The sequence below is a fragment of the Apis laboriosa genome, unplaced genomic scaffold (genome assembly GCF_014066325.1).
Source record: "Apis laboriosa isolate Shangri-la unplaced genomic scaffold, ASM1406632v1 scaffold16_cov148, whole genome shotgun sequence".
Lineage (NCBI taxonomy): Eukaryota > Metazoa > Arthropoda > Insecta > Hymenoptera > Apidae > Apis > Apis laboriosa.
Window position 1 is genome coordinate 2,630,706 of NW_025222129.1, and position 27,222 is coordinate 2,657,927.

A 27,222-nucleotide genomic window follows, 5' to 3' on the forward strand; every position below is an offset into this window, starting at 1 on the left:
TTTAGATTTCGAAATTGTCTTTATTACACACAAATAACATTTTCACAATTTACTCTAGAAGTCACGATGGCAGGTATCCATGTCCCTGGAGAAAGCTCGGGGCTATCGTTTCGGACCCGGAGTTTTCTCCGCCCAGTCTGTCTATAAATACGTCTAAATATCTGATCACGGCTCGTCCTCGTGGATCGAATCGAAGACGTAGATCGTCCAATCAATTTTCACGATCGATGCGAGTGTCTTTTATTGTAAAACGTATTTCTATATTCGTATGTGTACGTACTATTGTTGTAATAGTAAAAGAATAGAGGCAATAAATATTAACGGCGCTATTATATATATTTATCTTCGACGGTGAAAGCTCAACGTTGCCTTCTTCCTCTTCAGAGGTAGAAAGTAAAGTAAAGGCACTTCTTTCTCTTCGTTTGTAACGAGACGGACTACTTTTCAACTAATTCGAGGTATTTGGCGCGTAGAATTTTCGAATTGGCGCGAATTTCTCTTCTCCACTTCTCGATCTTTTTCTAATTTTATCTATATAGATCATTTTTACAGAGGGGATTCAACAGAGGAGAATCGAACGGTATCGATGAATGTTTATTTCATTATTGATTTGCTCGATCATAAGGATGCATGGACGTGTAACCAATGACTTCAGTCAGAGACATCGTTGATTTGATACGTTTGTACGTCTTTAAATTTGCAAAAATATATATTTTTTTTTCTCTTGCGCTTACGCGATTTTATATATATGTGTGTGTGTGTGTATACCTACATCTAACGAGTATGCCGACTTTAAATGCTTAAACTTAATTGAAACTTTTTTCGTCGTCATTTGTACAAATTTTGCGAATATCTCTAAATTATTTATAATATGGACAGTAACTCTAACGAAGCCTTGTTCGAAAGCCTTGTCATTTAAATTATTGTCAATTACATTCACTTCTAAAGGATTAATTTCACTAAAAATTAGATGGAAACGAGCGAAAGAAACGATTCGATCGATTCCTTCTTTTCGATCCTTACGTTATTACGGAAGCTTCGCGGTAACCGACCTGCGGTTCATTTCAATGTATCATTTACACAATCGATGTAAAATAGCGAATCAGAAAATAATTGTGCGTTATCCTCTACTTAATTTACTTAATCCATATATAATCGTATATATATATATATAAATTCGCTTACATAGTATAGTTTGGAAAAATTAACTACGCGTGTTGAACGAACGATATAAACGAAATACACTTTTCCCTCCCCTTCACTTTTCCAACCCTCGATCACGAATCCCTCGTTAAACGAATCGTTAAACTAAAAAAAAAAAAAAAAAAAAAAAAAAAAAAAAGAAGAAAGAACGTTCTTTTCTCGGAAGAGAAAAGAATCCAAGAGACAAAAAAAATACCAGGCAGTATATACCAACTAATTTAAACATCTTTCCAATTTTCCAATTGAATCGAATCCGGTGAGAGTTGGAACCAAGCTCATCATCTCGAACACTACTTCTACTTCCCGTTTTCCAAGAAACGAAAAACCCTGAAAGTTTTTTCGGTTGCGACACGATTACAACCGACGCTGGAGATCGATGGAACCCGCTTTTTCCCCCCGTCAGACGCTCGTGTAGGAGATCGGCTGTTTCCTCTCGCCGTATCCACGAGCATCGCCGTCGTTCGCTGGATTCTCGCTGTCCAACGAGTCGCTGTTGTCGCTGTTGGGCCGCGACACCCCGAGGACCTCGTTCACGTCCTGGAGCTGCGCGTTCTCGTAGCTCCTTCTGTTCCTCGCGATCACGGGGGACCCGTTGGGAAGTTGCTTCCTCCCGTACTCCGGGCTTGAATTCCACTGCGCGGAAGCCTCGTAGAAGCCTGACTCAGGCGACGCGTTCGACACGGGTGGAACGGGCGATTGTCCGCCCTTCGAACGGGGCGACAGATTGGGGTCGGAGAGGGACGTTCCGCACGCCTCGTTTAACATGTCGCGTCGAACTCCGGAGGCCGAACGTTTCGACGATTTCTCGATCTCGATCATCAATCTGTCGTCGTTCGAGTTCAGCCTTCTCCTGGTTTCCGGCTCCGCCGGAATCTCTTTCGACTGCCCCTTCGGCCAGATCATCCTTCTCCCCCCGTTCGAACACTCGCCCGTCTGACGTTTCGCGAAACTCTCTTTGCCCCCAGCCTCTTTGCTCGCGTCTATGGGTATCAACAGATACTTCCTGGACCCGTGCAAGTTCCTCCTGGATCCATCCAACGATCTCTTGTCCTCTTCCAAACACCCTCGCAGGATATTCCTGTGGTAGAGGCTCCTCTTGGAGCTGTTCAAAGATCTTCTCTCCTCGTCGAGGAGGGGAGGGGGTTTGGCGGCCGAGCTCCTTCGATTGGCCGACGACTTGAACAGCAACAACGGGCTTCCCTCCCTCGACGCTTCCGGCTCTTCGAAGATGATCTCTCGACTGTTCTTCAAGATCTCCTTGTTCACGGCGTCTGGCAGGTGTTGCAGATCGATCTCGCCCATCACCTGGATACCGTCGGGATCCAGATCGAGGATCTTGAAGTGGGGATTCTCGTTTCGGTGAGGGATCGCCACAGGCGGGCCGTGATAGTTCGAATCTCTGTAAGCGTTTCGACTGGTGGTGGTCGCCTCGTCGGCGCTTGTCTCGCTTCTGCCACCGTCCAAGTAGTTGAGATGATGATGATTCGGATGATGGTGATGATGCTGATGATGATGACTCGTCGCACGATGACCGTAATGGCTCTCTTGACAGGACTCCGTTAAGAAATCCTCATCGATTATTACCGTACCTGGAAAACTTCTGCTTAGAGAATATCCAACTTCGATCCCCTTCCATCGAACGAATATATATATATATGTATTTTTATTTCTTTTTTTTTTTTTTCCATCGCGAACGGGACAAATTTGAACGGTTAATCGTTCCGATAAGACGCGAGGAATGCATGACTTCGACTCTAATCTCAGAATTATTTCAATAACAAGCAACGAATACCGGTTACGCTTACCGGAAGATGATTTAGCGTATGTATTTCTCTCTACCCTTTTGTTTACCCACCGACAACCATTCCGTGTCCATTTTTTCGCGAAACGAGTCAGAACGGCACGAGATAGACGGACAACACGAGACAGGCAGACACAGAAGCGCAGATCTTCGAGAAACTCGACAGAGATAAGACAACTCTTCCCGCTAAACTTCGAATTGATTCGTTCGAATTCCCTTCGTAGAATCTTTGGTGTTTGCCTTGGAAAGTCGAATTGATGGATCTATTCACGCGTATTTTTCCCCTCTGTCTGCTTCCTCTCTCTCTCTTTCTCTCTCTCTCTCTCTCTCTCTCTCTATTTTCCAGTTCGAACGATCGAGGCACGGATCCCGTAGATCCTAGGCCCCCGAGTTTTCGTCGATCCATGGAATGTCGATCCGAAGTTTCGGCGATCCGTGCGAAGAGTGTCCTTGAGAGGCAAGGAACTCCGGGGCGTCCGATTGGTGGTCGGTGGTCAATATCACAGGCGCGGATTTCGGCTCGCTAGGAATTTTCCTCAGGCCTCCATCTACGGTTACACACCAGCACCAAAACAGTGTGAGAGAGGGAGGGAACACGAAGGAAGGGACGAGAATCCCGTTCCCAGAAACTTGGTGCGGAAACTTCGTGCGTTTGGCGTGCAAAAAGAAGTTTGCTTGTCGATGGAGAAGAGAAGAGAGAGGGGAAGCGAGGCGAGAAGCGAAGCGGCGGCGGCAAGCTTTCGAGCGGGAGAGGAGAAGGAGAAGGAGAAGGAGGAGGAGGAGGAGGAGGAGGAAGCGAGAAAAGAGGACGCGGCCTCTCGTTGGGTATCGATTAGTTTGATTCGCGTGTTCATCCCAATTAACGAAACGCGCTCGACCTTGTCGTATCGTTAGTGCTTGTTTCGCGTGTTATCGAGCTCGATGCAAATTTTTAATTACACAGGGTATACTCCGCTCTGGTGAAAAATTGACGATTGCTTTGCGACGCTGTGTTGCGTGTGTTTGCGCGCTCGTGCGTGACGATTCCCGTTCTTTCATACGGAGCAAGAATCGGAAAGATGATGGATTGATCGGAGATCGGGGATGCAAAGAGTCGGCCAATTCTAACTCTATCCAACTAAACTAAAATTCTCTATTCTAAAATGCGAAATATATAAATATATATATATATATATACACGTGCATCCGCTTTGGATACCGAGGATATATACCCTCTCGCTTACCGTTCCCGTGACGAAGCTCCTCCTGGGCCTTGTAAAATTCGGCGAGCTCCCTGCCCGAGCACAGAGGGGTGCCCACCTGAGTGGTGCTGTTGAACAACGAGTAATCCACCTCGTAGCCCTGCCTCTCCTTCGAGTACATGACCATAGGCTCGAACCTGTAACCCCACAGGATCTCCTGGGGCAGGTAGCTCGATCTCGCCTGGGTGGTTTGCCCGGTCGACTCTATCGTTCCCTCGAGGATGGCCACGATCTCGAACCTTTCCGTCAGCATGTCCTCCGCGGACATGTTGTAGAACGGGGACTCCTCGTTTATCCTGTGGACGATCGTTGTCGGCCATATGAAGAACAGGTTCCCGTTCTGCCCGTCCGTCCCCACCGCCAATTCCTGTTGATTCTGCGACAACACCTCCCCCTCCTTCGTCGTCCTCGACCTTATCAGCTGCGCCCTGATCGCTGCCCCGATTATGTGACTCTTCCTCATGTCGCCCACCCGAAACATGAGGCACAGCTCGCCGTCCCTCTGACAGATGACCGCGTTCCTCGAGAACAGCAACGTTTGAGTCCTCTGCTTCGGCCTGCTCATCTTAGCGAACACTATGCCCACCATGAACGCCTGGATCATCACGCCCACGATGCTCTGGATGCACATGACGAAGATCGCCTCCGGGCACTCCTCGGTCGTGCCACGGCTCCCGTAACCGATCGTGTGCTGGGTCTCGATGCTGAACAGGAAGCAGCTCGTGAACGAGAATATGTTGTTCACGCAAGGCGTCCAGTTGTTCTCGATCTGGTAGGGCGGCAGGTGGCGCTCCTCGAAGTCGCCGTGGCTGAACGCGATCAGCCACCAGATCACGGCGAATCCCAGCCACGAGAGGACGAAGCTCAGGCTGAAGCAGAGCAACATCCATCGCCATTGGGTGTCCACCAGGGTCGTGAAGATGTCTCGTAGGAAGCGCAGGGAACGTCGAGAGATACGGGACTGGAGGACGTTGCAGTCCCCGTTCTTCAGCACGGCTCGACGACGTAGCTTTCGCGTTGGCCATGCCCGGTACCGACTCCTGCAAAGCAATCACAGAAATCGCGCCATTCCGTCAATTTTCAAGATTTTCAAGAGAAATCGTTGGAAATTTTTTTTTTTTTTTTTTCGATTTTTTAGAACGGTCTTTCCGATCCTTTCGTTCTTACAATGCTCGAAAAAGTTTACGTTCGCGACGCGAGGGATATCCGTGCGAAATTTAAAACTCGTCGAGGAGAGTTTTTTAAATAGATTTTACGCGATTTTAGATTCGCGATTCATTGGTTCAAAACGATAGATCGAAATTGATCGCGCTTCTTTTCTTATCTTTTCTTTTCTTTTTTTTTTTTTTTTTCTAACGATAATCAATCTCGAGTTTCCGCGAAAACAACGAAGATCACGGCGTTGGATAATGACGTCGAAAGATTCCACGAAAGATTCTTCGGATTGTTACAGGTGCGAAATAAATCATCGACGTAGAACCGAATCTCGAACGTTTCGATCGCGACATCTAATTATGCTGTACATAATATTTCTCTCTCTCTCTCTCGCACAACAACAGACGGAATAAATTATTTCTCGGAACGAGAAGTGCGGAGACGTGAGATCGCGCTACGAAATTGTCGCCCAAGGCCTCGTCGACTTTTGTACACACGTTTCTTAACTTAATTTGAATCTGTCGCGGATTTGAATAACAAATTTCGTACACCGGTATTGTTGTTTTCCGCTCTCGTTCTTCTCTCCTTATTCGAACATCACGAACCACGGACTCGTTATGAAAATTCTCCTTAATACGCGAGATTTGCGCGTGAGACCGGCGAATAGATTTGTAAATCGTTATTTTCTCTGCAATACGCGAAATGCACACTCCTACCGGGGACACGAATATTTTTATTCCGGTAAGCGGATAAACGTGTACACACGTATACGGCGATGATGGAAAATTTTATGGCCTATGCGTTCGTAGCGTGTACATTCCATTTTCGAAAATAAATGGGGATTACGCTTTTTTTCTCTCTTTCTCTTCCTTTCTTTCTTTCTTTCTTTTTATTTTTTTTTTTTTTTATCGAGAATAAAATACTCACGATGGATTTCTCCGCATTTTACGACATCTCGAATCACGAATCTTTCCATGACAAACCTCGACTTGATATTTCCGGTGAATTATCTCTTTCCAGAAACTTTCGACTCATCGATTCATCGATGATTAGTTGGTTCGTTTAAATTAGTTTAATTTCGCCGAATCTCCGTTTCCCCCGTTTTTACGACCGTTCCCTCGTAACTCGAAACGACGAGTTTCTTTTTACGACGAGCAAAAATGATTCCAACCCGTGTTTCCAACGGGACACGTGCGATTTGTTTTATCGCCGAGTACACTGTTGCCACTTGCTTTCGATTCTTCCGTCCTCATCGAGGGAAACACTTCGAAACACGTCGAATCCAACGATGATAAATTAATCGCGAAATCGCGATTCGATCGATATACCGATACGATCGATCTCGAGGAAAAAAAGATGTTGAGAAAAGGACGGAGAATCGCGTTGAGGAGAGAACGAGAGCACGGCGCGTGGTATAGAGAATATCGCCTCGGCCAGTTCGATGATCCGTCTGGAGACCTTCGCGCTCGCCACCCTTTCATACTCGCCAGAAGGAAGTCGCCATTTTGACTCCGACTACGATAACCGTAGCAACTGTTATCTACCAATTTATTTATTGCCACGCGTGAATCAATCGGTGATTCGCCGACACGCGACGACGCGGACTCCTCTCGTTTTTCTAAAACGTCTCTCGTTCAAACCGGATCGACAGGATTTCACCTAAAATTTGGCAAAATTTTATTTGTTCGGAAAAAAGAAAAAAAAAAATATGTGCGACGAATTCGATTTCGATTTCCATTCTCATGCACGCGCGCAGAACGAACGTTGGATCTTCGTTGAACGTGATATTACACGACCTCGAATAATTCGTCGGTTATCGGTTGATGTTATGTTCTACTGTTATCGAGAATGATAACGCTAGTTCACAACAAAGGCGATTTTTTTTTTAATTTTTATATTAAATGAAAAGAGAGGAAGAGAGAAAGAGAAAGAGAATAGATAGGAATTAAAAAATTGAAATATCGAGAGAGTACTTTAACGGGCTATTTGAAATTCTTTTCTTTCAAAATATCCCCAGAATATCGCAAGAATGCTCGTTAAATTAACACCCACGAAACATGACAGTATTCCACGCGCGAAAAAATTACACGAGAGACGCGTATGCGAATTTATCAAGCGTTTTTTTTCAAGTAATCGTTTCCTCGTTATATCAACGAAACGTGGAGGGAGACGTTTTAAAAATATAATCGCGTATCGAGTTAAATTGATATATAAAAATAACGAGCAGGCAAAGGAGCAGAGGATTAGAAAAAAATATATATATAATATTCGTTCTTAATTTCTGTCGTAGAATAACTAAACTAAATTCTTCGCTTATCGATAATCGTGCGCGATTCTCATTGAAATTTTACCTGCTTCTGAAAGAAGAATTCGAACTCTTCTGCGCTTTTACTATAACGGGTGCGGGTTGGGTCAACGATGCCAACAATTTTTCCTTCTCCTCCATGTCCGGCGAGGACGACTTCGAAATTGGATCTTTCGCAACGTTCCCATTCATTTCTGCTTCTTCTTTTTTCTCTCTTCCTTTTTTTTTTTTTTTACCACGATTCGCTCGATTTTTTGGAGAAAAGAAATATACGATCTCAACGATGATTTCCCGCTATATATTCCTCATGCTTTTCCTCGAAAAATAATAAAGTTTCCCTCGACAAATTTCTAGCTCGAATGTATCTCGATTGTATACGTGTGTATAACGATCGTGAGAGATATCGACGCGATGCACCATGCAATCGCAATCCCTCGTTTCTTATCGGTAAGGATCAATGGTTTAAGGATTTTTTTTTTTTTTGTTTCCTCTGTGCAAAGAGTTTCCCCTCGTAACACAGCGATCTTAACGTTTTCGCGCGATTCGTAGATAACGGACAACTTGTTTAATTTATCGACGCGCGAAAGAATTTCTACACACGATCGTACGCGTTTCGTAAATACGGAAATTCTTAATAAATTTTCGTTTCCCAGACAGATAACCTGAATAATCTGTTATTTCCTCTTTTTTTTTTTTAAACTCGATTCTTTAAAAACTCGACGATCGTAAATATATCTCTCTCACGCAGAAGAGAAATAATAATTGCAAAATAAATTCGTCGAAAAGAAAAAAAAAAAATCAGACACACCGATTATTTCCTTTAATTACACGCGTTCCTCCGTGAGTCTTTCACTTTTTCGTCGATCTTCGTTTGTTAATAATTATTAAAAAGTTATTAAAAAAAAAAAAATTTCTCCTTCCCTCTTTCTTTTCTCTTCTTTTTATTTCGCGTGTTAGTTTCGTCGCTTCAAATGAACACAACCGGAGGAAATTCACTATCGAAACTCTCACTTCTCCTCTTCCTTTCCTAAATCCATCGATCCAATTTGTCTTCGATCGTTCGTTTCGTCGTTCTTCTCTCTTTAAAGTGTCACTTTTTTTTTTCTTTCTTTTTCAAGAAATCCTTTCCCTTTCCTATCGTACGTCCATTCTAAAATTTCGTTTCATCTCTTCGCTCTCCTCCGCTCTTCTTTCCGTTCTATCCGTTTGAGAAAAGCCGAAGTGGGGAGCCGAATGAAAGAATGAAAACCAAAACTTGCGTTGGATGAATAGGTTGATGGTGGAGTATCTACTGATGTACGAGCAATGATGTAGGACGTCTTATACGAGCCAATACCTGGCCACCGGTCTCCACTTATCAGCTACTAACAATAACGTTTGTTCATTTCATTTGCGAGAAAATGGACTGATTACGTCACGCGTAATGCTTCCTTCATCGGCCTGTTTTCATACTCTTTTAATATCGATCGTAATATCCACGCTTTTCCTCCGCTTCACCTCCTTTTCCTCCTTCTCATCTCAAAGAATCCACGCACAATCCTTTCTCACTCTCCGCACGAATATATTCCCCCCACAAATTTTTTCTCCCGCTTTCTCCTTTCTTTTTCTCTTTTCTAAACTCATGGAACAATTAAAAAAAAAAAAAAAAGAAAAAAAAAACCAAGGATTTTTTTACCTTAACAACAACTATATCCACGATCTCTTCTTAGACTAGCGGTCACTCATCAGGAACTTTTTTTTTTTTTTCGAATCGACACAGCGTTTGGAAACCTCGGATCGAAAATCACCGTTCTTATAGTATCGCGAGCCACCTCGCGATTCGTCGATGGGACATTAAATGCCTCTGCTATCTGCCTCCGTTCTTTTTAATTGCAAAAGCGGGCGGGGAAAGAAGAAAAAAAGAAAAAAAGAAAAAAGAATCTTTTCGAAGAAATAGAGGAAAACAAGATTCACGTGATACACTTGTCACCCTGAATTCGCACTATCTGTGTATTCTCGTCGTCGACGAGGAGGTGCGCCGCTCGGTTTCACCGATAACGGTTCCCCGCTTCATCGCGATCTTTCCGATCTTTCACCGATCTCGTACCGCTTCGAACCGTCGAAAGTCCCTGCGGCCACGTCTTATCAACGGCCAGCCATCTCCTTATCGTTGCACGCACGCTCGAAATCGCTGATCGCGGCCGAAAGCGAGCCGAAAGCGGGATCCTTCGCTTTGCGAAAGCGAATATTTCTGCGCTCGATTCGCAGGGCAGAAATTAGGCATTATCGAGCGATCGATAATTGCCTTCTTTTATCGATCACGCCGACTCGATCGCTCCAACGAGCAAAAATCGTCCTTTTTCGAGATAAGCGGTCTTGTTTGTTTCCGATAGGGAGAACCAACGGATTTCCAGATTGTTCTTTCGCCAATTTCTGTATACCTTGGATCGATATATTCCGACAATTCACTCGATACGGAGCAGTATAGATATATATTTGGTAATAATAAAAAATTATTAGACGGATATTCGGTAGCGCGAGATATGGAAAGTCGTATAGTAGAGTCAATTTGCACACTTTATCTATATCGTATTACTTAGTATTAGTTTCGTGGATACTCGAATACGTGTTTCGTTACGTTTGCTCGGGTATCAAAGCCACGTATTATGATTTATCTCGAACGATTTATCTTTTCGCCGAGTCTCTCTCTCTCTCTCTCTCTCTCTCTCTCTCTTGCTGATTTATCAAGCTTGGGAAACCTTGATTTTACGATCGAAAAAGTGACGTTTCGAAAAAAAAGTAAAAAAATGGCGAATTTGATCAGACGAGAATCTTTATTCCATTCTCTTCGATTTCGTGGATCGATTCTCCTCCTCCTATGGGAAAAATGTTCTCCGTCCAAAGTATTCGGGTAGCGTCGTCGTCGAAAGAGATTGAAGCCGGAAAGGGTCGATCAACACCGGTAAACGTTGAATCGCATTAGCTGTTAGTAATTTATTCGCATTATAATGGCGCTATCCCATAGCAGAAGAGGTCGTATCGTTTGTAGGCGTCAATTGAGAACGATATTAATTCTCGAGAGGAGCGACATGCTCGAAAGCATGGCCTCACGTGTGTTTGCACAACTATAACTCGCGTTTACGTCTATTCTTCTATTTCCACTCCGTTCTTTTTTTCTTTTTTTTTTTTTTCATAAAAACACGTCCAACCATTTTCATCCTCGAATGCCGTAAAAATTCTCGCGAATTATCCAATTATTCGTTTGAATTGGCGGTGTAACACGTTCCCCGCAGGCAGTTTAAAAACATCGTGAAACATGACGTTCCGTGACTTTAAATGGACGGTGGAAAAAAAGAAGAAGAAGAAGAAGAAGAAGAAGAAGAAGAAAAATTCATTAAGCTTCCCAGCGATGACGACCGATTGCATGCAAATCGAGTCTTCGAACAGGTTTCCGTATCGATCACATGGAAAATCTCGTTCTGCTCGTATGACTGCCATTGTCATGCTTGATTAATTGCTTGCAACGTAATACGTGATAATCCCGACTCGACATATAAATTTATAAAATAGAAGGAGAAAAGTACTTAAAAAAACAAGTTCCACGAATGCATACATAATTGAAATTCATCAACGAATATTTTTAAAACAATCTCATTTATACACGTGTCGTGAATATATATATATATGAATATATCATACGAAGTATATTTTAAAGAAAAAAAAAATAAAGATAGATACCTATTATACTTTCTTTCAGAAAGAAAGAAAGAAAGAAAGAAAGAAAGAAAGAAAGAAAAAGAAAAGGTATATATATTCTACCTCTTTGAAGAAAACCAACCAGCAGTCTCGTTTGTCGCGATATTTGCACGATCGATGCGCAACGAATCTCGTCCTTCTTCCGTTCGAGACGCTCGATCTCCCCTGACACGACATCAGCTGCCCACTTCCGGTTATCGCCACTCACCTTTCCCCGACGTTTAAAACGGATCAAAAGCGACGCATCAATATGATCGGGCGCGTTAAAGCGTACTGTAGGTCGAGCCTCTTATTGCGAGCTGTCCAACCGTACCGTCCACGGCTTCGATAACGAGCTTTTAATTAAACTAACGAGATCGAACGAGCCACCAGTTCCTCGCTCGGCCTATAAGATTTTTCCTTTTCGACGATCGTCCACCGAGACAGGAACATTCTTTTCTCTCTCTCTCTTTTCTTTTTTCTTTTTTTCTTTTTAGTTTTTTCTTTCACGCAAAATTTCAAAAAATTCGAAGAAACGCGAGCGAGAAGAGTGAATTTATTTTTCGAGCGAGTTGATCACGATATTAACGAGATTGGTCGAATCGACGAGCTGGATGGGAACGAAATTCGAGATTGTTGCTTCGAAAATTTCGAAAATTTTTAAGCGGATCTTCCAAGATTGTACGAGCTTTCCTCTCTATATCGAATAACGCGATTACCAACGATTTCTTTTCTGTATTCGCGGGAATATCGATTACCTACTATTATCTGTTGCATCTTTGATCCGTGTCCGTACAGGATTAGTCGAGGTATAATAATTGGATTATTGGTTTAACGTTCGATATCTGTCTTCTATCTGGTTAGATAAATACTTATCTATTTATTATCGTCCGCAGTGATTAATCGAGTAATAACACTCGATACTCGTGCATTCTTTCGTGGAATTTTTTTCTTTTCGTGGAATTATTTCGTCGCAAAATTCATCGAATCGAGGAAGCGTCTCAAACGTTTCTTCTTCAAAATTCAAATTGATTAATTCGCGTTTAACGCTGTACTCGGAAGGCATTACAATATGGAGAAGAATTCTGGAGGAGAATCGGCGAGATCCGCGATTTGAAGATCGTCGTTTCGTTCAGGAAACGGGAAATCCGATACACCGCGAGGAATCGTTACGAGTTCCCGCGATTAACTCTCTGGTTCCGCGATCACAGATTAATTCGGTGACCTTACGTGCTCCACGCAAGGTGAATTAACCTTGTACTGGTCAACGTTATCCGTGGGAATTAAAGAACGAGGGCCGTTCCTCGATTATTCATAATAACCAAATATTCATGTATTTAATAAATAAACCAAAGTTATTATTAATAAACCGAAGTTATTATCCTCGCCGCTATTCCAATTAAAGAATAGATGGCTGTTTTGTTCGAGTCAAGTATTTTCTTTGCCATAGAATTTCTGCCCCAAAGAAGGCTCGCGGAGAGAATCGAGGAATTAAGATTCCAGCGAAACGAAGAAATTCTCGAAGAAACCAATATTTTTCCATTCATCGATACGATACATATATATATATATAGAATTTTTCGTATAACAGGCGCCTAATTTTCTTTCCAGGGATATTTATTAACGTTTCTTCTCCACTTTCGACTCGTAAATATTTAAATATATTTTTCATTAACGAATTCCACGAACGTTCTCGATTAACGAGTTAACACGCCAAGGCTACGAGTGTTTTTCTTTCCGTTCCCATAAATTTTACAATTAATACGCGTAATACGCCTCTCAACCTTTTCGATAAACGACCATGATAGGTTGATAATAGGCTGAATTGAAATTGGAGACAGAAGGGTAAACACAGCGTGGCGTAAACATTGGACAGAGACACGAGGAAAATATATCGGGTCCCGTTCGCGTTAATAGGGCTACGCGATAAATTGCAGCTGGTGATCTATGATAGATGATTGACAAGTATCGCGACAAAATAAGTATTAGAATTACTTAGCTGTGTGTTTTTCAGTGATGAAACTGCCATGATAAATGACCGATTGAACGGTAAAAAACACGTTCGATCGGTGATTATACAAGACGCATATACGTATATACGTGTATATATATATATATATACACACGAATCAATTTTACCGATCCTGATCCCGATAACTCGTTCCAACGTTTGAACTTGGACAATTGCCCTTGAAATATATATATATACGTGTGTTCTTTTAATTCACGAGATAAATCGATATTTTTCCAATATTTTTGAATACACGGCCGGCGCCAGAAGGCTAGCTCGCGAATGGCTAGCTCAAACAAAAACGTAATCATCTTTTAGCCGAGAATCATCTTTCTAGAGAGATAGGCTACCTTGAGAATCGGCCACGTGATTCGTCTGCCGTTTCGTTCTATAATCGTCTCTCGATTACGTTCGTTTTTTCCAATTATCATCGACACGCTCACTCTTCTTTCCTACGCGTCGCAGAATAGATGTAACGCGCACCGTTTCGATCACTACGTAGAATACGATAATTTTATTTAACAATGTGTTCGCACGATGATCGTTTTATAATTATAACTTCGATTATAATTGTTATATGTTGGAATAGTTAGTCGAGTTAATCGTGGATGAAAAAGAGCGAGAGACTCTTCGAGACTCACCTGGTAGAATCCTGACGACCGACGCCACCGCCGATGCTGCTGCTCTGGGTGCTGACCCTGACCAGGGTGACGTACCTGGGCAGGCTGGACAGTGTTCCCGTGTTCCTCTGCTCCAGCAAGGGTGAGTCGGCCGTGTTCGGGTTCTCCTGCAGCTGTTGCTGCCTTCTATCCTCGTTATCCTTCTCCTCCTCCTCCTCGATGGTGCCAGGAAGACGGAACAGCTTCTGTGGCTCCTCCATGCCACCCGATTGCCACTCGCTTCACGCGTACGAATGAACCTCCATTGAAAATATCAAACTCATCCTCCCACTCGCCCTCCTACTTTTCTTTCTTTCTCTCCTCCCCCTCCTCCCTTGCCCCTCTCTCCCTCTTTTTCTTCCCTCCCTCTTTCCTTAATATTTACTCGTATCACCACAGATCTTTTTACCTTTCTTCTTTCCTTTTTCTCCGATTTCCAATCCAATTCTCGTTTCACTTTTCAGGTCTATTGTATCGTCCTTTTCTCCGTGAAAGAAAGAAAGAAAGAAAGAAAGAAAGAAAGAAAGAAAGAAAGAAAGAAAGGAAAAAAAAAAAAGAAGAAGAAATCAAATCAACTTTCGGAATCACGAACGGCGACGATGACTTTTTTTCGTCCAGGATGAATGAAGTCGGTGGAAGTGGCCACGCGACGATGACTCACGGCCGTTGGAGAGCAAAGTTCTGTTTTCTGCCATCGTTTCTTCGTTTCCTCTCACTTTCCTCCGGCATCCACACCGCCCTTCCGTTCGCGGAATCCCACCATTCCTCGTCCCTACGGCCGGCAATCGGTGTCACTGTTTAATCCACGTGTTTACGTGCGCTATTTCTTTTGTATCGTTCCCTTTTTTGTCTTTTCTTTTCTTCTCTTTTCTTTTTTTTATTTTTTCTTTTTCCTCTCCCCCCCCCCTTCCCTTCCCTATTTCGCCCTACGCGCGGTCTCATTGGTCGATCGATACGAAACGAACGGAGGTATAAGGGGGGTGAACAGGATGCCGATGAATTTGCGTCACGCTTAAGGCAAGGTTCCGGACGATGTGACGATGACGCGATACTTGTTTCCGGTTTCTAGAGAATTTTCAGGAATTATCGATCTTTTCTTTCCCCTTTTTTTTCTTTTTTCTTTTTTTTCACNTTTTTCACAAGTAATGTAATAATCGGTATTAATTTTAATGTAATAATTTTTTTCACAAGTAGTGTAATAATCGGTATGGCCAAAAATGCATGCGTGCGTTATCTTTTTTCCTTGATCCTTTTTCTTTCTAATCGCGATTCATTTATTTTCTTTCCAGTATCTATCATCGGTATCCAAGTAACGATTCTAACGATCTAAAAATATCAGTGTTGCGATTTATTATTTCGCAACATTTTTCTCTCTCTCTCTCTTTTCTTCCTCTTCTATCGAACGAAGAAAGAATGTTTGGATCGAGAGAAACGGAATCGTTCGCATTCTTGCTCCGACATGGTTCGAATTTGAAAGATAAAAAAAAAAAAAAAAAGAAGAAGAAAAAAACGAGATAATGGGACGAGAAAAAATGCGGAGCTTGAGGTGGGAACAATGCTCAGATTAGACGGTTGATGAGCTATTGCATAATTTTGCAGATTTTTATCGATTAAAAGGAGTCGTAATATCTGAATCATGCGAGAACCACACGTAATCGTCGAGCAGAATTTTCGAAGTCGATCGAAGGAAATAATAGTTTCGCGGTAAATCTGAGACGATCGTTTCCACGACTATTTCCCTGCTTGTCGAATATTTTATTATTATACCGCGAATAATATTACGACCGGCGAGAAAACTTAACTGACGTATACTCTTGACAGAGGCACAACGTAAAAATGCAAATATCTGCACAAATACCGCTTATCTCGCTCTCAGGTGACATAAATTATATTATACCAGATTTCGTGATTCATATCTCTTCGCGAGTGCGTTTTTATCGCGGTCTTGTCAACTTTTGCGATAACTTGGACGGAGACGGAGAGAGGAGAAAAAGAAGAAGAAGAAGAAGAAGAAGAAGAAAAAGTTGCGCGCGTCTACGTTTCGAGGAACGATCCATAAATCATGGACGGTGGTACCGTTATCCGAATGCGAAAAGAGCGAAAGTATAGACCGTTAGTCGGGCCGAAAAAAAAAGAAGAAAGAAAAAAGAAAAGGCGAAAAAAAGAAAGTCGATGGTTTTTTTTATTATTTTCTTTCTTTTTTTTTCTTTTCTTAATCCCAGGCGAAAACAAGTCGGGGAACGAATGAAAACGATTTCCTTTCGACGATCGATCATAAACGCGTAACGTCCGTTCCATTCGTTTCGTTTTTCGATTTTCGAACGATCTCTCCGCGAGAATCGAATATTATTCGAAAGTATTGAATGAATTTTTTTCTTTGCTCTATCCAAAACATCTTTTAAAACAATGGAATGCTGAGAGACAATATATCAAGCGAAATTCTCCGCGCGTGAAAATTTATTTCAAATAAATCTAAGAATAAAAAAAAAAAAGAAGAAGAGAAAACAAAACGGAGCAAAACAAAAGATCGAAACAAAATGAAATAAATGGAAAGAGGGAAGCTTTTCACTCCCGGCCAAAGTGAAAATGAGATCGATCAAAAATCCTACGAACCCGTTTTATATCAAAGATAGCAACGATAGCGATAAGGATCCAAGGTATATCGGATCGTCACTTGTGACTTCGAGGCTTTCCCGCGTTTTCCAGCTGGAGCAGCGCACGTAAGCGCGTCGCACTCGCAACTGTTTCAGATTCCCCCGTTCGGCCGTTGCACGAGATTGTGCCAACGGATGCCATGGCGTTTACGGCGTCTTATGGCGGGGATAATGCAGACGCACGGTGCCACATACACGCACGCGTTACACGCCTGCCACGTGTGCCTGAAACGCGCCGATTATTCGCGAATTTCGCCGGATGCGAAACCCCCCTCTCCCTCCCTCCCTCCCTCCCTCCCACCAACCTCGTTCGAATTTTTCGCCCGGCTTCGATTTGTCCCTACTTTTCCTTCCTTTTCTCTTCTCTATCGAACGCAATTTCTTTTCTTTTCTTTTCTTTTCTTTTCTTTCTTTTTTTTTTTTTTATCGATAATCCAGAAAAGAAGGGAGAATTGGATCGAAACGTTAAACATTCTTTTTCGAGAATGGACGACGATCGAGAATTTTATCGCGAACAGGGATAGATCTATTATTCTTTTACGATGGATTTTCGAACGAAGATTTATTCATGTTTAAGAGTATGTAATGCATCTGAAAGAAAAAGAAAAAATGTGAAGATAGGCTATTTTGGAAGAAAAGATTTTTAGAAGAAATGCTACGGTTGTTAGAAACCGATCTAACACCTCTTACCTCCGCGAATAGAGACTTCCGATAACAAGATCTCTCTCAACGAAAACTTCACTTTCGTCTTTAATTTTCAATTAAAATAAAAAATCGAGCTGTTCAGAAACCAATACGAGAGAGATAAAAGAAAAAAAAAAATCATGAGAAGAGTAATATTCAAACCCGAATCAGGTATGCCTTCTCTCACGCACGCGAGATTAAAAACAATATTCTTCCAACCAAAAAAGCTCCTTCGTGCAATTTGGAACTCCCTTTCAAATCCCTCGAGTGTTTGTTAACAAACAAGTGAACCATCTCGCGAGCACTCGTCGCACTCGAGGACCTCCCCTTTCTACGTTTTTAATTGAAAAAAACCTCGACCGTTCTTTTTAAGTACGTTTGGCCAACGTGAAGAGAGAAAGAGAGAGAGAGAAAGAGAGACGGTTTATCGAAGAGTATCGTATAATTGCTCGAGGTTTAATCGTGTGCGTGATCGCCGCCACGAGGAGCAGAGGGACGTTTCCGGTAGGGGAAGAGCGTAGAGAAACTTGAGCACGTGAGCATTAGAGGTTCGGTTGGTCGAGTTCGGTTGCTCGGCAATGATTCTTGCGGTTCAATTCGCGTTATCCACAGATGATCCGTATCCGTCAAGTAATTGGATAATCGTGTTACACACCGTCGATTTGTCCGTCCGAGAAACTCGCTCGAGTGCAAGTTTCAATTTGCGCGGGGGGGTAAATACTCGAGATGGTTTTGTTGTTCCTTTGCTTTGAATATATTGCTATTCGTTTCATCTTGGGATTGTTACGGCTTCTTAAAGCTAAAGGAGAAAATGGGGAAGAGGAGTTGAGGTGGAGTTCTTCCGGAACGAAGAACGGGGGGATCGATATTTGAATTGAAAGATTTTGAGTGGAAAGATGATCGATAAATGATCGGAGAAGAAGAGAAGAACTTAATCTTTCGTATTCGATAAGGAAATTTTTTGAGAAATTATTGTATTTACGCGCGTGTTACACATCTGATTTACGACGCGTATTACCGCAAAAGCGGTAATCGACCAACAATTTAGACAGAGTTTTCCAAGAATTTCAACTTTTTCTTCTTCTCGTTCCCCTGGCAAATTATTTAGACTTTGATTTAAACCCACCAGCGTATCGTTAAGACCACTCGTTTCGAGAGTGTTAAAGAGTACGATTGGAAAAAAAAAAAATCATCGGAATCACTTACTTCGTATTTTCCTTAAGTCGACGCGTTTCCGCGTTACGAAAGATAAAAGATCACAAAGAGACACGAGAATTCTTCCTTTCGCCTTTATCCTTCCTCGGAGATTAAACGATTTCTATATATATATATATATATCGATCGACGATTTAATATTTATCGCGAATCGATTGTTCATTGATGTCGATGCGTAAATACGAACAGAGGGACTCGAGTATTATTCAAAAGAACTATTCATTCACTCACTGTTATATACGGTACCTTATGTTATCATTGTTATCCCTTCTACGAGGAGTGCTGAAGAAGCTCACTGATGTTTTATTTATCGATGATATCTCCAGCGAATAAGAAAAAAAGGAAAAGAAAAGGAAAGAAAAAAGAAAGAAGAAGTTATCATCTCTCTCTCTCTCTCTTTCTTTTTTTTTTTTGCTCTTTCGTGCCAATTAAAATTAAGCCCGACCCTGAAGAAATCTCTTATCCGTCGTCGCGATAAGCGAATTTGCATAAATTTTTTTCCTTTTTGTACACGCACAATTGACTCAGAGTAGTAAATCTCGTAGGGTGACGACTATATTGTTAAAACGATTAAACGATTCGCGAGGAAACATCTGTCGACAGTTTTTTAAAAATTAATTTAACACACAGGTCGAGTAACAGTTGTCGGCGAGTCCACGAACGAATAAACATTTCGAAACAAACGTACCTTGATACGAGAGAATCGTTAAAAATTTATCAACGGGTATTACATAAACGCGAGGAAGAATAAGAAAAGGAAAGAAAAAAATAAAAAAATTGTCGCAAGAAAGACGGTCGACGATTCTCTCGAGAAAAACAAAAATCTACGTTTCGTGCTCTTTTCAGTTTTCGTGATCAATCCGGAATCACGCGCACGACGCCACGATGGATTCGTGGAAGGAAGGAGAAGTTGGACACGCGATCGGATGTTGGAAAATTCGCGTTCCACAGGCCGCATTAATCACCGATCATCATCCGACCGGCCGTTTCGTTCGTTTCTTTCCGCCGTGCACGGATCACGTGAACCACCGGCAAAACGATTCATCAACTCCCGATCAATTAACGCATTCCCTCACGTCATCGACGTTTACCTTTCAAACGAGGCAGGGATGCCAACCGTCCGTAACCGCGCGACGCCCAACAACCAATCACCGACCTTCCTCCTCCGCCAAATTCCCCGTTTCGTATTTTCGATTTTCGGTTTCGAAAAAAGGAAGAAGAAGAAAAAGAAGAAGAAGAAGAAAAGAAGAGATAAGGGAAGACGCGCGAGATAGCACGGTTACGCACCTTGCGTTGAATTTCAATCCCGAGTCATTGACACGGTTGGCCACGTGGTCTTCCGCCACTCCACTCCCAGATGTCGTTCGATCGACCGCTGCGTCACTTTTCGAATTACGAATTTTCCCGCCACGTGGACAGGTCGCGAAAACACGGGACGAGACGACGGAGAGGCAGGCTCGACGTTGATATTTCGCCTTCCTCGTTCGGGATGATTGGAACCGCGATGGAAGAAGGGCGGAGGAGATGCGTGGTCTCGGTTGAAACCTCGTGAAACTGCGATCGCGTTGGCAACCAGCAGCGTCGTACCGAGCAGCGAGCTTGCCCAGTGACGTCAACGCACCTTCCTCGCCCGCCTTTATCCCTACCATTTTCTCTTTTACCTAGCCTTTTCCTCCTACTTCTCAACGAGATCGAGGATCGTCGATCAGCATTGAGTCACGTATACACACGCGTACACACATTCGCCGCGACTCGTCTTTGCCTGACAACTCGTCGTCACTGACAACTCCTCCGTCTGTCGCGTCGCCTCTCTTCTTCTTCTTCTTCTTCTCGATCCCTTTGTTATCTCGAAATAAATTCTCCTTCCATTTTCACCCGTTTCCCCGATCGAAAAGATCGTTACACCCTAGAAAAAATTGATTTCTCGTTTCATACCAATAAATGGTAATCCGTTTCTCTTATCGATTTCTTTTACGATTCTTTTTACTCTTGGCAATTGAAGGATGACATTGGCATAGGTTGGCTGTTCGAATTGGGGGAGGGGGGGATGTCGATGATCGAAAGAAAGTTACCGATTCGTTGGTTCGGACTTCGTTGGTGAACCTTGACGGGTTTATGAGAATTCATAAAGGCTATATGTTTATACAGTCGCTCGTAGCATTCGTATCGTACGAGGATGACGCGCATATTCGATGAGATTTAAACGCGCGGTTGATTCAGACGTTGGATTTTTTTTTTTTTTTTGGAACGAGTTTTTTCGACTCAATTGCTCGCACCGTTTTCCAATTATTAATTAATCATCGACCGCTGCTCGTTATTCCCGTTCGAAGAAGAAGAAAAAAAATTATACAAATATTTCGATCTTTTCGATCTTTCTCGTTACATTTTTTTTTAAGAATCCATCTTCTCAAAGCTACGACGAAATTAATTGTTATCAAATCGATTTGATAAAATATATCGCGCAATCGCGCTCCTCTCCAATAATAAAACAACAACAGCTGGTGGCCGAAAATTATTCATTGAAGCAATCATTGAAGCGATTAGCGATCACGATACGTTAAATTTCGCCCCATGTAGGCCGGTTTACCATCAGACGGTTCTCAACTATTATCCCATTCACGTAACATTAACTCGTTAGCTGATAGTTTTCGTGGATCGCGGGATCGTTTCGCGAGCGGAGCACGTGCGCCCATCGTGGATCGGTTTGTGTGCACACCGTACACGCTAATGCGCACTAACAGGGCCAAGTGTGTACACCGGTGTCCGCTAATGGGGGACACACTTCGCCGTGATAATAACCAATTACGTGAACGAGGCCGGAGGGCACGACCGTGACGTTTCCACTGTACCATCGCTCCATCTTCCACGAAACCAACCGCCATTATCTCCGTGCGATTTCCCCGATCTTTCGCTATCGTTCATCGCTCAATTCCAAACGTCGTTAAATCGACGATTACGCGTTTTATTATAACTTTTTCGAAACCGAGATCCGTGAAACGCGCGTCGATCGTATTTTCGACGCCTCCTCCAGTTTTTTCCCTCGTGAATCACAACGAGTTCGAGTTATAATATTTAAAGGAATCGTTTTCGCAATTTCTTCGACATATGATTCACTAATTTAAATGGAAGCTGCACACTCGTAACGGTTTCAGAACGCGTCGATCTCTGTAATTCGCGACGTCACTCATTCATTTCGTGCATTTTTCTTAGCAAGGGGGAGAAAAAGAGCGCGAGAGTGAGATCTAAAGATTGTAGGAATGTACGGCGACGCGCGGCTCGGTTTCAAAAGTGTGGCAAACAACCTTCGATCGCGGCTATCTTGGTCACGATTGATTGTCGCGAAAACGAGGCGAACGAGCTCGTAATAAAATTGTTTTTCGAGTAATTATTCATTCTCACGCCCTCGAACGATCCACGATAATTTTATCGCTCGTCTTCGATCCGCGGCGTTGCTTTTTCTTTTTCCTTTTTTTTTTCTTTTTACTCATACTGCTCTTTCCACGCCTTTCATCGTTGCGATCGTTGAACCTTGGTTTACTTCGAATTACCTTTAACTCGATATTGAAAAGTATCGCTTGGAAAAATCGATCAAGCATGAATGAAAAAAATGTGCGCGAAGAATTATTCTTGCCCCTTCTCGCAACGCTAATTTGTCCTTTCAGTTATTTTTAACTCGATATCTATTTTCGTATCGTTGCAAGAATCGCTCGAGTAGATAAAGCGAACGTAAAAGAAATTGTTACCTATATCGAAAATATATATATATACACACATTGAAGCATAAATCGCATACGTGAAAGTTGGCAGAGTTTTGATCTTTTACACGAATTCGTTTTGCTCGAAGATAAAAGAATTATCGATCCAAGAATTAGAATTGGAGGCGCGAATGCGAATCATCGTTCGTAAACCTAGCGCGAGTATAATCAGTATATCAGTTCGAGGACAGTTCCAGAGGATGTCGCAATTCGCGTTGCAAGGTGATACGCTTCGCCGTTTTTCTATTCTCGTGCAACGCGCTGTCATTCTAGACACTGTTCATTGTCGACCACGAAACAATGGCTGTTTTGAATAAGAAAAGGAGGGATTCCGCGATAACTCGGTTGCGGAACAGAAGGAGGGGAAAAAAAAAAAAAAAGAAATCAAGAAGCATAATTCCACCCGGTAAATCTGACGTAATGCGTAATGGTCAATGATCCCATAGATAGATCTCTTTTATAATACAAAATCTAAATGAAGAGATATATAACTCTCCTCGACGAGCGATTATTGATTATATATCGCGAGAGGACATTTTTTTTTCTAGATCCTAAAAGAATAGGATAGAAAATTTTATTTCAGTTCATTTTTTTTTACGATAAAAGAGTTATCGTTTCATCATTATGCGATATTATTTTCAGTTGCAGAACAGACAATCAACAATGTGACAGTCAATGACAGTGATCCCATAGATAGAGCAGATCTCTTTTATAATACAAAATCTAAATGAAGAGATATATAACTCTCCTCGACGAGCGATTATTGATTATATATCGCGAGAGAACATTTTTTTTTCTAGATCCTCAAAGAATAGGATAGAAAATTTTATTTCAGTTCATTTTTTTTTATAAAAGAGTTATCGTTTCATCATTGTGTGATATTATTATAATATCGGTTGCAGAACAAACAATCAACAACGTGACAGTCAATGATAGTGATCCCATAGATAGATTCCCATAGATCTCTTTTATAATACAAAATTTAAATGAACAAATATATAACTCTTCTCGAGAACGTTATATATCGCGAGAGAACATTTTTTTCTAGATCCTGAAAGAATAGGATAGAAAATTTTACGATATTCATTTTTTTTACGATAAAAGAGTTATCGTTTCATCGTTGCGCGATATTATTCTCGGTTGCAGAATAAAAGAAAGGAAAAAAAAAAGAAATCAAGAAGCATAATTCCACCTGATAAATTTGACGTAATGCGTAATGATCAATGACGTGATCCCATAGAGCATAGATGTCTTTTATAATACAAAATCTAAATGAACAAATTTATAACTCTCCTCGACGAGTATTATTGATTATATATCGCGAGAGGACATTTTTTTCTAGATCCTGAAAGGATAAGATAGGAGATTTTACGCTCATTTCTTTTTACGATGAAAGAATTATCGTTTCATCGTTGCGCTCCTCATAAATTTAACGCTAATTTATAATCATCCTTTGGATTATTTTTAACCTCGATATCTATATTTACGCATGATCGAAAGAATCGCTCGAGAAAATAAAAGAAATTATTTCCGTCGAAAAGATATAAATCCTCATTTCAAAAAACCCGATTAAAATTTTGTTCGATTCCAGACAAATCGTTTGAAGACAAATCGTTCGAGCAAAGATAAAAATCTTGATCTCTTGCGAGCGGTAACGTTCGCACTTTCACTTTCGATCCAAGGGAACAGCTTCTAGGCAAGCTGGCGAGCTTACAAGGTAGGTGAAATGTGTCTCGAAAACAAGGACACGGACTGCGTACTTGCAAGAAGGTACGTGCTCGAGGAACTTGATAGCCGGTTTAGCGTGTTTTGCGCGGTGTCATGGTTCTCGCGCGCGCGCGTATATATATATATATATGTGTGTGTGTGCGCGTGCGCGCGCGTGTGTACGTATAGAAACCTGGCCCAGAAGAAGAAGCATAGAGGGGAAGAGGCCGGGCTGAGATTAAACAATTGACTGGCGTGATAACGAGGGCACTTCCCGCCACTAAACTCATCCTGTCGTGTCGTGTCGTCTAACCTACGACACTCTCTGAATCCACTTAATCCTCTGCTCATCCATCTGCCCTTCAGCCATCGCGTGTTGCATCATAACGTGGAAATATACACGGTGTATATATATACCCTCGCTCCCAATTACCTTCAGCTCTAAATATCCGCAGAAAAACCGAGGAGCTGAAGAGTTTTCTTCAGAGTTTGAAACGTGTTTACCTACATCTTATGGAATAAACGGATGGAAAGTTTGATAACGGAAAAGATTGGTCCAATTCCTTTCAACGCTCCTTGGCCGAGATCTCGCCTTCTCGCGAGTATAAGATAAATAATTATCTTAATGAATAAATAAAGAGAGTTTAATAATCGTTAGTGTAGTCAATAGAAAGAAAGACAAGGCGCTCGACTTGACTCGAGATTTATCTTCTCGCGTGAAATAATTATCTTAATGAATAAAGAGAGTTTAATAATTGTTAGTGTATAATTAGTGTCAATAGAAAGAAAGACAAGGCGCTCGACTTGACTCGAGATTTATCTTCTCGCGTGAAATAATTATCTTAATGAATAAAGAGAGTTTAATAATTAAGTTTAAGTATCCAATAGAAAGCGGAGTTGGGTCGAGATTTCTCGCGTGAAATAATTAGCTTAAAGAATAAAGAGAGTTTGATGAATCGTTGAGCGTCCAAGAAGAAAAAAGGCGTTCGAATTGGGTCGAGATTTATTTGAAACGATTATTTTAAAGGGTAAAGAGAGTTTAATAATCGTTAAAGCGTCCAATAGAAAGAGAGGCAGGGCGTTGGGTCGAGATTTACCTGAAACGATTATCTTAAAAAGTAAAAAGAGTTTGATAATCGTCCTATAGAAAGAAAGACAAGATGCTCGGCTAAAATTTATCCAAAACGAATATCTTAAAGGATAAAGAGAATTTGATAATCGTTAGAATATTCAATAGAAAAAAAGACAGAGTGCTCTTTGGGCTGAGATTTACCTTTTCGAGTGAGAGAAATAATTATCTTAAATAATAAAGAAAATTTAATAATTTTTAAAATATCAAATAGAAAGAAAGACAAGACGCTCGAGATTTATCTTCTCACGTGAAATAATTATCTTAAAGAATAAAGAGAGCTTGATAATCGTTAGAGTATCCAATAGAAAGAAAGGCAGAATGCTCGTTGGGTCCAGATTTACCTTCTCGCGTGAAATAATTATCTCAAAAGATAAAGAGAGTTTGATGAATCGTTGAAAGAAATCCAATTGAAAGAAAGGCAGGATGTTCTTTGGGCTAAGATTTACCTTAAAGAGTTAAATTATCTTAAAGAGTTTGAGTGTCTAATAAAGAGAAAGGCAGGGCGAAGGTTTGTCCGTTGGAATGGCAAACGTCCGATTCGTCGCGTGGTTTGTTCTCTCTCTCTCTCTCTCGATGAGAATCGCATGTTTAAATTGAATGAAAGGGATAATTTCTTTTGGCGTGTATCGCCATTAAGATCGTGTTACTTAACCGGCGATTTCCGGACTCGTTTAAGACTCTCGTCCAGATGGCGCACGCTCGAATCGAGGAGGCGCGTAGCCTCGATTTTTTAATTTCCTCCACAAAGTTTACGCAATTCGCTCGAACAAGGCGATCAATGGAATTTAACCACGTATGTTTCTTTCTTCTTTTTCTTTCTTTTTCTTTCCAAAGGCCAGAAACCGACCGACCTTTCCACGGAGAGCAACTTGTTGCCGCCGCGAAACTTGATCTCCGTTTCCGATCGTATCTCTCTGAATCGGCTGACACCTGTTCTGCGTAAAATGAACTCGCCGAGGAGGAACCAGATATCCATCGATTCCGATCTTTCGATCCATCGCGATTTATTATTTACATCTTGGAACGATTCTCGAAAAGAACACGAATTTTTGACTCATTCTCGTGCCTCGTGACTCAAAAGTTTAGTTACGAGTTAGAACTCGCGAAGGAGGAACCATCGATTCCGATCTTTCGATCCATCGCGTAATTATTTACATCTTGGAACGATTCTCGAAAAGAACGATTCTCGTGCCTCCTGACTCAAAAATTTAGTTACGAGTTAGAATTCGCGGAGGAGGAACCAGATATCCATCAATTCCGATCCATCGCGATTTATTATTTACATCTTGGAACGATTCTCGAAAAGAACACGAACTTTTGACTCATTCTCGTGCCTCCTGATTCAAAAGTTTAGTTACGAGTTCGAACTCGCGAAGGAGGAACCATCGATTCCGATCTTTCGATCCATCGCGATTTATTATTTACATCTTGGAACGATTCTCGAAAAGAATCTTTTGACTCATTCTCGTGCCTCCTCAAAAGTTTAGTTACGAGTTCGAACTCGCGGAGGAGGAACCAGATATCCATCAATTCCGATCCATCACGACTTATTATTTATATCTTGGAACGATTCTCGAAAAGAACACGAATTTTTGATTCATTCTCGTGCCTTCTGACTCAAAAGTTTAGTTACGAGTTAGAACTCGCGGAGGAGGAACAAGATCCATCGATTCCGATCTTTCGATCCATCGCGACTTATTATTTACATTTTGGAACGATTCTCGAAAAGAACACGAACTTTTGACTCATTCTCGTGCCTCCTGACTCAAAAGTTTAGTTACGAGCTAGTTCAAACTAAAAGAAGAAAAAGAAGAAGAAGAAGAAGAGAAGAGAAAGAAACGGGACGATGCTTGGCCGATTGGTTGGGCGAATTTAAGCCAACCCCGTACGTATGAAAAGCACTCGGCATGAGGTCTTTGTGCCCCAGTTAGAACAATTTACGAGCCCAGCTCCACGGTGAAGTCGAGTCGTTTGGAACGATCGTTC

At 41.8% G+C, this 27,222-nt stretch overlaps 2 protein-coding genes across 18 annotated transcripts in view; both read right to left on the minus strand.

The window, feature by feature from the left end:
- LOC122711263 lies at positions 1 to 20,452 on the minus strand. 7 transcript variants are annotated; one of them, XM_043929842.1, is made up of 5 exons: positions 14,751 to 15,206; positions 14,499 to 14,568; positions 14,072 to 14,329; positions 4,228 to 5,285; positions 1 to 2,792 (listed from the first exon to the last, which is right to left on the minus strand). In XM_043929842.1, the coding sequence occupies exons 3-5, from the start codon at positions 14,308 to 14,310 to the stop codon at positions 1,603 to 1,605; spliced, it is 2,487 nt and encodes an 828-aa protein (XP_043785777.1). In that variant the 5' UTR covers positions 14,311 to 14,329; positions 14,499 to 14,568; positions 14,751 to 15,206; the 3' UTR covers positions 1 to 1,602. The 7 variants fall into 7 exon arrangements, with proteins under 7 accessions (XP_043785777.1, XP_043785773.1, XP_043785776.1 ...); XM_043929838.1 differs by lacking the exons at positions 14,499 to 14,568; positions 14,751 to 15,206 and adding an exon at positions 19,930 to 20,452; XM_043929841.1 differs by lacking the exon at positions 14,499 to 14,568 and having other exon boundaries at positions 14,666 to 15,206.
- LOC122711265 (inward rectifier potassium channel 4-like) overlaps positions 14,730 to 27,222 on the minus strand; it is a 27,427-nt gene continuing 14,934 nt past the window's right edge. For 9 of the 11 annotated variants that reach the window (XM_043929856.1, XM_043929848.1, XM_043929849.1 and 6 more), the window contains one exon: positions 14,730 to 14,861. The gene's annotated coding sequence lies outside the window, so the exon portion shown is untranslated. Of the gene's footprint in view, positions 14,862 to 17,041; positions 17,335 to 20,412; positions 20,549 to 27,222 lie in introns of those variants that run through there. The other 2 variants (XM_043929851.1, XM_043929850.1) reach the window with 2 other exon arrangements.

Coding starts and splice junctions, on each gene's coding strand:
- LOC122711263 (XM_043929838.1), bottom strand. CDS start 20,291: ATGGTAGGGATAAAGGCGGGCGAGGAAGGTGCGTTGACGTCACTGGGC. Junction 5,286..14,071: donor GGTCGTCAGGATTCTACCAG/GTGAGTCTCGAA, acceptor ATTGCTTTGCAG/GAGTCGGTACCGGGCATGGC. Junction 2,793..4,227: donor GGAGCTTCGTCACGGGAACG/GTAAGCGAGAGG, acceptor GAAGTTTTCCAG/GTACGGTAATAATCGATGAG.